We start from the raw sequence: 15,315 nt of genomic DNA, 5'->3' as shown, positions 1-15,315 counted from the left end.
CTGTACCGGGAATGGCTTTCCCCCGGGACGGTAGGCAAGTGGGGGCTCCAGCGGCAGCTGGTGGTTCCCCAAAGGTATCGCCACAAGCTGCTACACCTGGCCCATGACATCCCGTTCTCGGGACACCAGGGGATCCGGCGCACGCGGCTGAGGCTGCTCCAAAACTTCTACTGGCCGGGGATGTTTGCAGCTGTCCAGCGGTACTGCCGGTCCTGAGACTCCTGCCAACGGGTGGGGAAGGCCCAAGACAGGAGGAAAGCTGCATTGAGACCCCTGCCCATCATAGAGGAGCCTTTCCAGAAGGTGGCGATGGATATTGTGGGGCCCTTCAACAGAGCGACCCGGACAGGGAAGAAATACATCCTGGTGGTGGTGGACTTCGCCACCCGCTACCCCGAGGCCGTGGCCCTGCCCTCCATCGAGGCAGACACGGTGGCAGACGCACTGCTGACCATTTTCAGCAGGGTGGGGTTTCCCCAGGAGGTTCTCACGGACCAGGGATCCAACTTCATGTCGGCCCTGCTCCGGTGCTTGTGGGAGAAGAGTGGGGTGCAGCACCCCTGGGCCTCGGCGTATCACCCCCAGACCAACGGGTTGGTGGAGAGGTTCAATGGGACTCTGAAGCAGATGCTACGGACCTTTATGCACAAACACCCGCAGGACTGGGACAAGTACCTACCCCACGTGCTGTTTGTGTACAGGGAAGTGCCCCAGGAGTCCACGGGGTTCTCGCCGTTCGAGCTGTTATATGGGAGGCGAGTGAGGGGCCCCCTGGACTTATTGAAAGACGAGTGGGAGGGGAAGGTCTCCCCGGAGGGTGAGCCGGTCGTGGAATACGTCCTGACATTCCGGGAAAGACTTGCCGAGCTCATGGGCCTGGCCAGAGAGAACCTGAGCAGGGCCCAGAGGAAGCAGAAGGTCTGGTACGACCGCAATGCACGGGCCCGCGCCTACGCTACCGGGGACCAGGTGATGGTCCTGATCCCCGTGCGGAAGAACAAGCTGCAAGCCGCCTGGGACGGCCCCTTCAAGGTGGTTCAGCAGCTGAACGAGGTGACTACGTGGTGGAGCTGACGGGCCGGACGCGCGGCCAGCGGGTATATCATGTTAACATGATGAAGCCGTACTGGGACAGGGAGAACTTGGTGCTGGCCGTGTGTAAGCCCTGGGAGGAGCAGGGGGAGGATCCCCTGGTGGGCCTGTTCCCTGGGACCGGAAAGGACTCTTCGCTGGAGTCAATTCCCCTCTCGGACCAGCTCACCCTGTAGATAAATCTATGTATTATATATTGCTGCATTGTGCCTCTCCATAGAACCTTGTCACTTTGTATTAGAACCCTAGATAGAAAACTTGTAGCAGAATAAGATTTCCCCCCCACTCTCTCCCCCCACTCTGTAATCAATTGCCCAGTTGAATGAACGAGGTGTGAATGAGTAACACTTGGGAGCCAAGCACCTCCAGAGAGCTACACCAGTTGAAAAGGGGGTGGAAGCCAGACCCAAGGTGTCAAGAGGGCTCAAGAAAGAAGAGCAGACATATTGAAGGCCTTGGGGATTAGAAGCAAGCACCTTCTTTGGAAAACACCCTCTCTTAACAGACAGCACCCACAAAGGGACCAAAGGACACAGACCCAGATTTTGAATCTGGGATATATTTGCATAAGAGGGAAGCTGCTATAAAAGTGAGTTGTCTTGCAGAGGACTCTGGGTCTCATCTTGTCACCATCGGAGCATCGATCCGGATCAGCAGAAGCCCGGCTCCACCCCTCCCCCATCTAACTCACCTGGCCAGTGAAGTTAAGGGGAGCAACTCGTTGGTAACAACAGCAAGACGGAGAGTGTGTGTGTGTGTGTGTGTGTGTGTGTGTGTGTGAGTGCATGAGTGACTTATATATATATCAGATGCATTTGATAACTGTTAATTATTCTATGTGTGATCAATAAATGTGGCGTGTTGCCTTATCCCCTGAAAACGATCCCGAGTACTTCTTTTAAGTACAACAACCCCGGCCCAGCAGGCCGAGATCCGAGAGGTGCTGCGCTCCCGCCAGCAGCTGTTCAGTAAACGCGCCTGTTGCCTTTCCCCCTGAGGAAGATCCGGGGTTTTGTTCAGCGCATCAGGGTGTCAGGCGCCAGGGTGCCCCAGGCAGACAGAGCCCAGGACCCAGGAGCGGGCCGAGCCGCGGGCTGGGCACAGGGTGACAGGAGGGGAGGAGGCGGGGACCAGGAGCAGGCTCAGTCACAGGGGCCGGGCGAGGCGCCCCACAGAGCGGCCGGGGCGTCAGGACCCGCACGGCCAATGCCGGGGATGAACCCCTGGCAGGGCCCCGCGGCGGTGAGTCCCGCAGATCCTGCGGCCCGGGCTACTCCGCTGAGCAGAACACCCCCTCCCTCCCCGCCAGGGGGGCTGAGCCGCGGCCGGAGCCGCCCCTGGTCCGGGTCCGGGTCGCTGCCCGGCCAGGGCGGGGGCGGGAAAGGGGCCGGACCCGGTGCCTGCGCTGAGCTGGGCGGGGGCGGGGCTTCCTCCCCCCCCCCTCCGCCCCGCTCTGCCCTTCGCCCCGCTGGGACCAGGCGTCTGACACCGGGCGCGTCCCGCGGCAGCGACGGGCGATGGAGCGAGGCCCCCCCCGGCCGGGCGGCCCTTGGGCCCGGGTTCTCCTGGCAGGTCAGAGCGGGGGGGACCCAGGTGTCCGGTGAAGCAGCGGGGCTGAGCTGCGGGGACCCCAGGGACCGGGGGGGGGGAGGTCCGAGGCTTCCCCACCCCCCAAGCCGGTCCTGTCCCCCCCCCCACTGGTTCCTGCTCCAAGCCGCGGGGGAGCGGGCGGGTCGAGGTGGGAGGGGAAGTCGGGGCTGCCCTGCCAGAGCCCCCTGCCCCCGCCCGCTGCAGCAAAGGCTCCTGGCGAGGGGCCCTGGCAGCTGAGACGGGGCGGTCGGGGGAGGGGCGGGGCGGGACAGGGGACACGAAGGGCTGCCCGAGGGGGGCAGAGGAAAGCGGGGGGGGGGCAGGTCGGGGGTGAGGGGCACCGTTAGTATCTGGGCTCCCCCCGCAGCCTCCGTCCTGGGCTCCTGCCTCCAGCCGGCGCCGGCCCAGAGCACCCGGCCCCCAGGGACCATCGTCCTCAGCCCGCCGAGCCCCGCGGTGGGAGGGGGCGTCAGCCTGGCCCCGCGGGATCCTCCGCAGAACGTGCTGAGCTGCGCCTGGTTCCGATCAGCGACCACTGATGAGACCAGACGGATCCTCACTTACTACCCGCCGGCACCGTCTGCTCCGATCACCGGCCCGGCGCACACGGGGCGGGAGACAGGGGGGCCGGGCTGCGCCCTGCACATCGCGGGGGTGACGCTCAGTGACACCGGGACCTACTCGCTGCTGATGGACGCTCCGCCCAACAGAGTCCTCGCCGCGGTGCTTCTGCGCGTCTGGGGTAAGTGACACCCCGGGGACCCCCCCCCCCCCCCCTCATGGGCTGCTACCTTTGAGATTGTTACTTGAGAAGACTTATGGGGCAATGCGCATGCGCGGAAGCACTGAGCATGCCCAGGGTCTCTGTTGAAGCCACTGCCCTTGGTTCTGCCCACTCTATAACTTTTTTGCTTCCTTATTTTTCCAAGGGGTTAAAAACGGAGAAAAGGGGCTAAACCGAGGAGGGGGGTGAAACCTGACTGGGGGGGCGGGGAAGCGGCTTCGATTCGGGGCCGGGGTAAACTCAGGGCTGGGGGTGAGGGGAGGTCCATCCCCGGTACAGGCAGGGCAGAGGGGTACGGACAGTCACCCCCTGGGAGCGAGGCACCATCGCAGAGTGTCCCGGCCAGGGGGGCTTCTTCATTTGCTTAAACCTGCTCTTTTATCCTTTACTCGGGGGGAGGCACTGAGCATGCTCAGTAGGGCCGCAGAGCCTCTGCCCTTCTCCCTTCCCTTACTAAAGTGCTCCCCAACCTTTTGGGGCTGCCAGGCACCCAGGAGCAGAGCCGCTCACACACTGCGTGCCCAGGAGCAGAGCCACACATGCTCCGCACGCCTGGGCAGGGCCGCTCACACACTGCGCGCCCAGGAGCAGAGCCACACATGCTCCGCACGCCTGGGCAGGGCCGCTCACACACTGCGTGCCCAGGAGTAGAGCCACACATGCTCCGCACGCCTGGGCAGGGCCGCTCACACACTGCGTGCCCAGGAGCAGAGCCACACATGCACCGCACGCCTAGGGCAGGGCCGCTCACACACTGTGCGCCCAGGAGTAGAGCCACACATGCACCGCACGCCTAGGGCAGGGCCGCTCACACACTGTGCGCCCAGGAGTAGAGCCACACATGCTCCGCACGCCTGGGGCAGGGCCGCTCACACACTGCGCGCCCAGGAGCAGAGCCACACATGCTCCGCACGCCTGGGGCAGGGCCGCTCACACACTGCGCGCCCAGGAGTAGAGCCACACATGCACCGCACGCCTAGGGCAGGGCCGCTCACACACTGTGCGCCCAGGAGTAGAGCCACACATGCACCGCACGCCTGGGCAGGGCCGCTCACACACTGCGCGCCCAGGAGCAGAGCCACACATGCTCCGCACGCCTGGGCAGGGCCGCTCACACACTGCGCGCCCAGGAGCAGAGCCACACATGCACCGCACGCCTGGGGCAGGGCCGCTCACACACTGCGCGCCCAGGAGTAGAGCCACACATGCACCGCACGCCTGGGCAGGGCCGCTCACGCACTGCGTGCCCAGGAGTAGAGCCACACATGCTCCGCACGCCTGGGCAGGGCCGCTCACACACTGTGCGCCCAGGAGCAGAGCCACACATGCTCCGCACGCCTGGGCAGGGCCGCTCACACACTGTGCGCCCAGGAGTAGAGCCACACATGCTCCGCACGCCTGGGGCAGGGCCGCTCACACACTGCGCGCCCAGGAGTAGAGCCACACATGCTCCGCACGCCTGGGGCAGGGCCGCTCACACACTGCGTGCCCAGGAGCAGAGCCACACATGCTCCGCACGCCTGGGCAGGGCCGCTCACACACTGTGCGCCCAGGAGCAGAGCCACACATGCTCCGCACGCCTGGGCAGGGCCGCTCACACACTGTGCGCCCAGGAGTAGAGCCACACATGCTCCGCACGCCTGGGGCAGGGCCGCTCACACACTGCGCGCCCAGGAGTAGAGCCACACATGCTCCGCACGCCTGGGTCAGGGCCCCTCACACACTGCGCGCCCAGGAGCAGAGCCACACATGCTCTGCACGCCGGGGTCAGGGCCGCTCACACACTGCACGCCCAGGAGTAGAGCCACACATGCTCCGCACGCCTGGGCAGGGCCGCTCACACACTGTGCGCCCAGGAGTAGAGCCACACATGCTCCGCACGCCTGGGGCAGGGCCGCTCACACACTGCGCGCCCAGGAGTAGAGCCACACATGCTCCGCACGCCTGGGGCAGGGCCGCTCACACACTGCGTGCCCAGGAGCAGAGCCACACATGCACCGCACGCCTGGGGCAGGGCCGCTCACACACTGCGCGCCCAGGAGTAGAGCCACACATGCTCCGCACGCCTGGGTCAGGGCCCCTCACACACTGTGCGCCCAGGAGCAGAGCCACACATGCTCTGCACGCCGGGGTCAGGGCCGCTCACACACTGCGCGCCCAGGAGCAGAGCCACACATGCTCCGCACGCCTGGGGCAGGGCCGCTCACACACTGCGCGCCCAGGAGTAGAGCCACACATGCTCCGCACGCCTGGGGCAGGGCCGCTCACACACTGCGCGCCCAGGAGCAGAGCCACACATGCTCCGCACGCCTGGGGCAGGGCCGCTCACACACTGCGCGCCCAGGAGCAGAGCCACACATGCTCCGCACGCCTGGGGCAGGGCCGCTCACACACTGCGCGCCCAGGAGTAGAGCCACACATGCTCCGCACGCCTGGGCAGGGCCGCTCACACACTGCGTGCCCAGGAGTAGAGCCACACATGCTCCGCACGCCTGGGGCAGGGCCGCTCACACACTGCGCGCCCAGGAGCAGAGCCACACATGCTCCGCACGCCTGGGGCAGGGCCGCTCACACACTGCGCGCCCAGGAGTAGAGCCACACATGCTCCGCACGCCTGGGCAGGGCCGCTCACACACTGCGCGCCCAGGAGCAGAGCCACACATGCTCCGCACGCCTGGGGCAGGGCCGCTCACACACTGCGCGCCCAGGAGTAGAGCCACACATGCTCCGCACGCCTGGGCAGGGCCGCTCACACACTGCGCGCCCAGGAGTAGAGCCACACATGCTCCGCACGCCTGGGCAGGGCCGCTCACACACTGCGTGCCCAGGAGCAGAGCCACACATGCACCGCACGCCTGGGCAGGGCCACTCACACACTGCGCACCCAGGAGTAGAGCCACACATGCACCGCACGCCTGGGCAGGGCCGCTCACACACTGCGCGCCCAGGAGTAGAGCCACACATGCTCTGCACGCCTGGGGCAGGGCCGCTCACACACTGCGCGCCCAGGAGTAGAGCCACACATGCTCCGCACGCCTGGGGCAGGGCCGCTCACACACTGCGCGCCCAGGAGTAGAGCCACACATGCTCCGCACGCCTGGGGCAGGGCCGCTCACACACTGCGTGCCCAGGAGTAGAGCCACACATGCTCCGCACGCCTGGGGCAGGGCCGCTCACACACTGCGTGCCCAGGAGTAGAGCCACACATGCTCCGCACGCCTGGGGCAGGGCCGCTCACACACTGCGTGCCCAGGAGTAGAGCCACACATGCTCCGCACGCCTGGGTCAGGGCCGCTCACACACTGCGCGCCCAGGAGCAGAGCCACACATGCTCCGCACGCCGGGGGCAGGGCCGCTCACACACTGCGTGCCCAGGAGTAGAGCCACACATGCTCCGCACGCCTGGGGCAGGGCCGCTCACACACTGCGCACCCAGGAGTAGAGCCACACATGCTCCGCACGCCTGGGGCAGGGCCGCTCACACACTGTGCGCCCAGGAGCAGAGCCACACATGCTCCGCACGCCTGGGCAGGGCCGCCCCAATCACTCTGGGGGTGCACATAAATGCCCCGGCGGGCGCCATGGCACCCACGGGCACTACGCTGGAGACACTGCCTTGCTAGGGAGAAGTCTTGCTTAGTACATTTTAAAAGGGGCTAAGGCAGGACAGGAATCTCCTCACAGTTCACACATTTGTGTTGTCTGCTGCCTGCGAATCACTGAGTTGCCCTCCCGTCCCTCTATCCCACTCTCATTGTAGTTTTGCTCCTTGCAAATGCTATTGCTGTGACTCGTAATTATTCTGCGCAGCGCCTGGCACTGTCCCCTTTGGTTTTGTTTCACCCGTTACTGCTCAGAAACACTTATGGCCTACGAGAGAGACGCAGGGATTTCGGTCTGTTCAGTCTGCAGAAGAGCAGAGTGAGGGGGGAGTTGAGAGCAGCCTGCAGCTCCCTGCAGGGGGTTCCAGAGAGGCTGGCGAGAGGCTGTTCTCAGTAGTGACAGGTGGCAGAACAAGGAGCAATGGGCTCAAGTTGCAGAGGGGGAGGTCTAGGTTGGATATTAGGAAAAACGATTTCCCTAGGAGGGTGGGGAAGCGCTGGGCTGGGTTCCCTAGGGAGGGGGTGGAATCTCCATCCCTAGAGGTGTTTCAGTCCCGGCTTGACACAGCCCTGGCCGGGTTGATTTAGTTGTGATTGGTCCTGCCTAGAGCAGGGGGCTGGACTTGATGCCTCCTGAGGTCTCTTCCAGCTCTATGGCTCTGTGGTTCTACCATAGCAATTCCTTTCTGTGACTCTGACAGGGGTGGATATAGGGCAGGGCGAGCGGGGAGCCGCCCCGGGCCCTGCGCTTCAAAAAGCCCCGCGCATGCGCCGTGGCAAAGGGGCCCCACGGAATTATGCTGCCCGGGGCCCCGCAAAACGGTCACCTGCCCCTGCTCTCTGAGAGCACTTGCTACCTTGTGTGTGTCGTTCCAGCCCTGCCTTCCTGAGGGCGTAATATCCAGCCCTGCAGACTCAGGAAAACCTCCCCCCGCCCCTCTCCAACTGTCTCTGCTTCAACCAAAGCGACCAGCAGAGAAGGGGAACGACGCCCCCAGGAGCCCCCCCCGCACTCCCCTCCCCGCGTGCGCATCCCTCCATCCATGTGCAGGGCAAGTCCGACCCCAGAACCGCACTGAACTCTGGGACACAGAATCCCGGGTCGCACGGCCTGCTGGGAAATCCCTGCTCCCGATGCCAGTGACCCCTCGCCGGCCCACACCCAGGCCGATTCCGGGGAGCGTCCCCACTGGGAGCCAGGCGCTGGGGCTGCCCAGTTGAATGCTGAGGTCCCTGTAAGGCGGGGATGGGGCCCCCCGGCCCTCAGGCTGGGATGCTCCGGGCTCCCTCCTCCCTCCTGCCCCTGCTTGTCCTGCTGCGGCCGGGGGACCCCGAGCTCCGGGCGCTGGACCCTGCGCTGCGTGCTCTGCGGTGTAGGGCTGGTACTGCAGCGCCCGCAGCGCACCCAGCGTCGGGGGGGCCGCGGTCAGGAGCTCCCAGCGTGCACCGGCTTCCCGCCCCCGCCCCTGCTGCAGGGCAGCCAGGCGCGCTCCTGCTGGGTCCTGCCGCGGGGCCGGGGACTGGACTCGGTGCCTGGCCAGGTCCCTGCCAGCTCTGGTGTCTGATTCTGTGACATCTGGGGAGCTGCAGTCCCCCGTCAGCACCCAATCCTGCACGCTGGGTGTTTTTGGGGGTTGTTTGGAACCAGCCCCGTCCCCCTCTTCTGCCGGGGGCGGTGGGCTGGAGTGGGCCCCTCGCGTGACAGCGCCACCCTGGTTCTCAGCCCTTAGCCCAACCCAGGGACTCTCAACACGCCCGTCTCCTACGTCCACTCCGCCTCCGCCCCAGTGCGCACCTTCATCTAGAGGGCAACACCTCCAGCCTGTTTCCCTGCCTGTCCCTCCTGAGCAAGCTGCGGGGCTTCCTGACCATCGTAGGCCTCCCCCGTCCAACTGCCTCTTGAACTCCCCTGTCTGCAGCCCCCGTCCCCCTCGCTCCCCTGGTCGCTCTGCCTCTGGCTTCTCAAGGCTGCTCCCTCGGTCAGGCCTCCCCTCGCTAGCCACGTGTGGGTAGAGCACAGCCTGGGTGTTGCATGGAAAAGGGGTCTGAGGATGTCAAGGACCAGTCGACTATTGGATCCCCTCCCCGCTGCCTCCATCAGACAGAGGCTGCAAAGGGGGGAGAAGGGGTACCTCTGGGGGCAGCCACCACACAGCGGAGCCGGGGATCGGGTACTTCCAGGGGCAGCCACCACACAGCGGAGCCAGGGATCAGCTGTGCGGCTGCCCCTTTGAAACGCCGCCTCTGAGTTTCAAAGGGGCAGCAGCTGATGCCGGCTCTCCGCAGAGAGAGGCGGGTACGTCACACGGCCGTGTACAACTCACCAGCACAAGTCAGCAAATCACAACAACCTTCTGTTGCCTTGGTAACGGGAGGGGTTCAACTCCCAGACACCTGGTGGGGGGGTTTCTAGCCCAGAGAGGAGGGGCCGGGTGTGCCGGGGCCTTGGGGGAAGTGCCGGCTGCTTAGGCTCGTGGGCAGAGCCGGGGAGGTGCTGACTGGCTCATGCTGGCCACAGGCTTAATCTTTGTATTCATGCCTGTCGGTGTGACAGAAGCTATTTGCATATATTTGCATGGATATTTGCATGTACACGCAACCACACTTAAGCTGCAGCCCTCGGCATGAGCTGTGAGTAGCCCCGGCCCCCGGGTCCCACGCGGAGCAGCCCTGCTATAGAACAGACCGAAGTGCAGGGGCCCGTTCAGGGAGGGTGGAACAACGGAAAACGTGGAAGTGGCTGAAATGCTCAATGAAATCTTGGGTTTGGTTTCAACAGCCCGCTCGTGCGACTGGACAGTTACACTAGTGAGTGGGCGTGAAAATGCGGGGGGGGGGCTAAGGGCAGAACTAGGCAAAGCACACGAGTTGCGGGGGTGAATGAGACGCCCCCCAGCGACCGTGGGCTGGCGAGATGCGCCCGGACGGCGCGGGGAGATGGCCCAGGTCTCTGAGCCGGCAGCCGTTCTCGTTGGGAAGCCTCGGGGGGGGCGGAGGTTCCCGGGCACTGGAAACGGGCCATTGCCCGGCCGGGCTAGACAACGGGAGATCAGGCCGTTCCTTTGGGTCCCCGGAGAGCCCACAGACACAGAAATGAGCCGTCGCGAGCACCCCCGGAGAGCTGCCACGATTCATGCCTTGTGCGCGGGGAGGGCCTGGCAGGGGCTGTCTTGGCTCAGTGAAGCTCGTGACACTAACGTAACCCAGTGAGGTGGTGCCGAGCTGCCGGGCCGTAGTGCCCAGGGTCGGGGGTCAGGGCATGTTAAACAGGCTCCCCGACATGGTCAATGGAGCGGGGATTTCACCATCCCCGGCTTCATTCCAATAGAAATGGGCGCCGGGCTGTGCCGCAGGCCAGGACGAGGGTCATGAGGCGTAAGGGAGCAGTCAAAAGGCTTCCCCTTGGACCGATCCGCGTCGTCACTCGCGCGCTGGCGTCTAGACACAGCCCCGGCGCTGGGCGTGGGGCGGGAAGGGCGCAGCGCGTGTGTCCCACAGGGCTCAGCTCTGGGGACATTTTCATCAATAGCTTCATCGCTGCTTCAGCCATTGGCTTTGAGACCGGGGGGGGGGGCGCATGCGGTAACACCCCCAATGTGTGGGCACAAGCAGAGTGACACAGCCAGGGGACCAATGAGAGCGGGGGCGCTTCGCTGCGCTTCCCCCCAGCCTGCCAGTGGGGGGGACGAGGCAGGGCAGGGCAGCAGAGGGGTGGAACAGGAGTGGGGGTGACCCCAGCCTGCCAGTGGGGGGGACAAGGCAGGGCAGGGCAGCAGAGGGGTGGCACAGGAGTGGGGGTGACCCCAGCCTGCCAGTGGGGGGGACGAGGCAGGGCAGGGCAGCAGAGGGGTGGCACAGGAGTGGGGGTGACCCCAGCCTGCCAGTGGGGGGGACGAGGCAGGGCAGCAGAGGGGTGGAACAGGAGTGGGGGTGACCCCAGCCTGCCAGTGGGGCGGACGAGGCAGGGCAGGGCAGCAGAGGGGTGGCACAGGAGTGGGGGTGACCCCAGCCCTTGCCCGGCTCGCCAGGCCCCCTTACCCCTCCCCTCTGCGTGGAGAGTGCACGTGGAGCGCCAGGGCGTGAGAACACACGGGGGGGGGGGGTGCAAGTGTAAAAAGGAGGCAACGGTGCGAACGGCAACGCTCAGTGTGGCAGGCAGGACGCAGGACGTGACTGGGCTGCCCCCGGGCTGAGCCCCCTCGGCGGGACCCTGGGGGGAGGCCCGACCCCGACCCGACCCCTGGGCCGAGGGGAGGCTGCTGGCTCTGAGCTCAGTGTTTCCAGTGGCCGTTCCGTCCCCTGCCGCATGATGCCCCCGCTAGGACCGTGCCAGGGCCAGCAGCGCGTCTGAGGGTATGTCTTGTGACGGCGCGTTGGGGGTCCCCCGTCTCCCGCACCCCGAAATGGCACAACCAGACTGCACCAGCCAGTGGAATTGAGGGTGGTTTATTGCTCCTCCAGCACAGCGCAGCACAGATGTAATCTGGTTACAGGAACTGGGGCTAGGACGCCTCAGTGCCCCCCCTTGAGATAGGGGGGTCCCAGCCCCCTCCCCAGCTCCTTATTCCCTGCCTTCCAGCCAGGAACAACTAACCCTCTTCCAGCCCTGCCCCCCAGCCAGGGCAGCATCCACCTTCCTTTGTTTCTCCCCATGGGGGGTGGCTGGTTCAACAGGTTTGGCGTCACCTTTGCATAGTGAGGTTTTCCCTGCTGGGTCTTGCTCCAGACAGCAGGGGTCACCACAGCCCAGCAAGTACCCCCACTACGTCACAGTCTACACTACAAAGTTAGTTCGAACTAAGGGAGCGCTTAGTTCAAACTAGGTAAACCTCATTCCACGAGGATTAAGCCTAGTTCGAACTTACTAGTTCGAATTAAGGGGTGTGTAGCCCCTTAATTCGAACTAGTGGGAGGCTAGCCCTCCCCAGGTTTCCCTGGTGGCCACTCTGGCCAACACCAGGGAAACTCGTCTGCCCCCCTCCCGGCCCCGGACCCCTTAAAGGGGCAGGGGCTGGCTACGGTGTCCGTGCCAGGTGCAAGCCTGCCAGCACCCAGCCAGCAGACCCTGCACCTGGCACGGCACAGAGCCACCCACCCGATGTCCTCCAGCTCACCCCCTCTTCCCGGGACCAGGCTGGCGGCTCCCGGGAGCTTGCCCGGGACCGCAAGAGGCGGGCGCCCACCTGGGCTAGTGCGGACATCGTGGACCTTGTCCACGACCTCCGCACTAGGCACAGGAAAGTGGCCAGCTAGGGCAGGAGAGCTGCCAGCCTGGCAACCCAGGAGCAGGTGTGCATGAAAATCAAGGGGGTCCACTGAGACCCCCGACCCTGAGCCCTGAGCTTACAATGGCCATCCTGGGTCAGACCAAAGGTCCATTTAGCCCAGTAGCCTGTCTGCCGACAGCGGCCAACCCTAGGGACCCTGGAGGGGATGGACCGAAGACAGTGACCAAGCCATTTGTCTCATGCCATCCCTCTCCAGCCTTCCACTAACCTTGGGCAGGGACACCACTCCTACCCCCTGGCTAATACCACTCCATGGACCCAACCTCCATCACTTTATCTCACTTCTCTTTAAACTCTGTTCTAGTTCTAGCCTTCACGGCCTCCTGCAGCAAGGAGTTCCACAGGTTGACTCTTTGCTTTGTGAAGAACAACTTTCTGTTACTAGTTTGAAGCCTGCTACCCATTCCTTTCCTTTGGTGTCCTCTAGTCCTTCTTTATGGGAACTAATGAAGAACTTTTCTGTATGCACCCTCTCCACCCAACTCCTGCTTTTAGAGACCTCTATCCTGTCCCCGCTCCATCTCCTCTTTTCTAAGCTGAAAAGTCCCAGTCTCTTTAGCCTCTCTTCATATGGGACCTGTTCCAAACCCCTGATCATTTTAGTTGCCCTCCCCTCTCCCAGCCTCTCTCTTCCCCTCTCCCACCTCCTTTTCCCAGTCTCCCCCAGTTTTGTTCAATAAAGACAGAGTCAATGTTGGAAGAAACGTTATCTTTATTTTGTACATCAAGAAGAGGGGCTAGGGAAGGGTAAGTGGAAGGAGGTGAGGGAGGAATGGGGTACGAGCCCCCGATGGGGAGGACTGGGCTGGCTCTGCAGGCTTCTGGGGGTGGAAGCTCTCCTGCAGCCCCCCAATTGCCCCGTCTCCCCAGATGGCAGCCTGTGGCAAGTGCAGCCGGGCTGATGGCCGAGTGGTGTGATGTGCCCAGTGTGGGTACTCCAGGCAATCCAAGCCAGGATTGCTTTGCAAGCGGGGCACCCCTGAGAACTGTCTGTCCGGGGTGGGGGTCGGGACCCTTTAAGCGCAGCCCTCGGCTAGCCTGAGACAGCAGCTCCACGCTCTAAGTCCTCCTCTGATGCCCTGCCGGCACTGCTTCCGGCCAGCCTTTAGCCCTGTTCAGGGTCCACTCTGTGTGGACATGCTAGTTGGAATTAGCAAAACGCTAATTCAAACTAGTTTTTTAGTCTGGATCCGTTAGTTCGAATTAGCGCTGTAGTGTAGACGTACCCTGAGAGGGGCAGTTCCCCTCCCGCCCCCCAGAAACTGCCGCCCGTCGCACATCGCCGCAGAGCCGTTCTGTGCGCAGCGCTGCCGGGAGCGGCTCCCGTAGGACTGGGCGCTGCCGGGAGCCGTGTCCTCTGGGGCGTTTCCTCGCCCTCCGACCCGAGGGAAAACGCGACAGGCAGCACGTTGCTATAAGGCAGCGGCTTCTACATTGAACCTGCCCCCAGCACAGAGCCGGCCCGGTGTGTGGCCTCTGTCCCAGGCCTGGGGAGTCACCGCCCCCCCCAGACGGTCGCTCAGCCCAGGCGAACAGAAGGTTTATTGGTTCGTAGCCGGGAGCCGGCCGCGGTCCGCGCTATTGCTCTGGGGGAGCAGGGCCTGGGGCCTGGCCCCCTCCTGCGCCACCCCCTCCCTGGTCCTCAGACCAGCCCAGACTCACCCGCCCCCAGGCCCTGGTCCCCAGTCTGGAGTCACCCGCCTCCCCTTTGTGCCCCACCCGGCCCAGGGTGTCACCTGCTGTCCCCTGGCCTCAGGCTGAGAGGCTGCACCCAGGGAGCCAGGCTCAGCTGCCCCCTCCTTGTCCGGACAGTGCGCCGTGCCTGGGGAAACTGAGGCACACATCCACAGAGTCACTACAGAGCAGCACTGGCGGGATCCATCTGCTCCCCCCACTGACGCTCTCTCTGCTCCTCGCACAGAAATGCTGCCCAGGCCCATGGTGACGCCCAACCAGACCCTGGTGCCTGAGAACAGGACCTTCTCCCTCACGTGTAACAGCTCCCCCAGCGCCGACACCCGGCTCTGGCTCCGGGACGGGGAGCCCCTTGGGCCCAGCCGGCGGCTGGTGCTGTCCCCCGACAACCGCACCCTGACGGTGCTGAACGTCACCCGGGGCGACGCCGGCGCCTACCAGTGCGAGGTCGGGAACGCCGTCAGCTCCAAGCGCAGCGAGCCCAGCCCCGTGACAGTGACCTGTGAGTAGCCTCAGCCCCGGCCCTGCCCGGCCACCAAGATGCAGCTGCTTCTGGGGTGGGGCGTGTGGCTTTGGTAACCAGAGACCCCTCTCTGGTGCCACCGTCTCCTGCCCCGTCTCTCTCTGTGTAGACGGGCCAGACTCCGCCAGGATAGACCCACCAGGCCCCATCCTCCTGTCCCTGGGGTCCCCTCTGACCCTCACGTGTGTCGCCGACTCCGTCCCAGCCCCGAGCTATCGCTGGGCTCTCAACGGCACCGACACTGGCCAGACCGGCAGCAGCTTCACCTTGACCCTCACGACCAGCGCTCAGCAGGGCACGTACGAGTGCCAGGCTCACAACTCGGGCACCAACCTCACTGCCTGGGCGTCTGTCGCCGTGCGGGTGCCAGGGCCGGGTGAGTCCCCAGGAGGGAGCTGGGCTCTGCAGATGCTATGGGGCAGCGCAGCGCTAGGGGGCCCTGGGCTGCAGGTACCTGGGGCTCAGCAGGGGGCGCTCTTCTCTGGCAGGCAGGGCTGCCCCAATGGGCACTAGGGGGCGCTGTGGGGCGGAGGGTGGGGGGGACGGTGGCTGTAACACCCCTCCCCCGTCTCTCCCCAGATTCCCCTCCCCCGGATGCCGATTCGGGTCTCTCTGCCGGGGCCATCGCTGGGATCGTCATCGGGTCCCTGGCGGGGGTGGCACTGGCCGGAGTCGCAGCCTCTTTCCTCTGTGAGTTACAGCCCCCACCCCCGGAGAGCCGGGACGCCTGGTTCTCTCCCC

The 15,315-nt window shown here is 64.8% G+C and overlaps 1 protein-coding gene across 5 annotated transcripts in view; it reads left to right on the top strand.

The window, feature by feature from the left end:
• The window catches only part of LOC102459912 (cell adhesion molecule CEACAM8-like), a 46,411-nt gene that overhangs the window by 28,655 nt on the left and 2,441 nt on the right, over window positions 1–15,315 (top strand). For 3 of the 5 annotated variants that reach the window (XM_089772664.1, XM_089772659.1, XM_089772661.1), the window contains 4 exons: window positions 3,050–3,424; window positions 14,278–14,553; window positions 14,684–14,950; window positions 15,154–15,264. In XM_089772664.1, coding sequence (XP_089628790.1) covers window positions 3,050–3,424; window positions 14,278–14,553; window positions 14,684–14,950; window positions 15,154–15,264 — 1,029 coding nt within the window. The remainder of the gene's footprint in view (window positions 1–3,049; window positions 3,425–14,277; window positions 14,554–14,683; window positions 14,951–15,153; window positions 15,265–15,315) is intronic. The other 2 variants (XM_089772663.1, XM_089772662.1) reach the window with 2 other exon arrangements.

Source organism: Pelodiscus sinensis, chromosome 22 (assembly GCF_052426305.1).
Source record: "Pelodiscus sinensis isolate ZL-2025 chromosome 22, ASM5242630v1, whole genome shotgun sequence".
Taxonomy (NCBI): domain Eukaryota; kingdom Metazoa; phylum Chordata; order Testudines; family Trionychidae; genus Pelodiscus; species Pelodiscus sinensis.
Note: the sequence above shows the minus strand (reverse complement) of the source record. Positions and strands in the feature narration are given on the sequence as shown.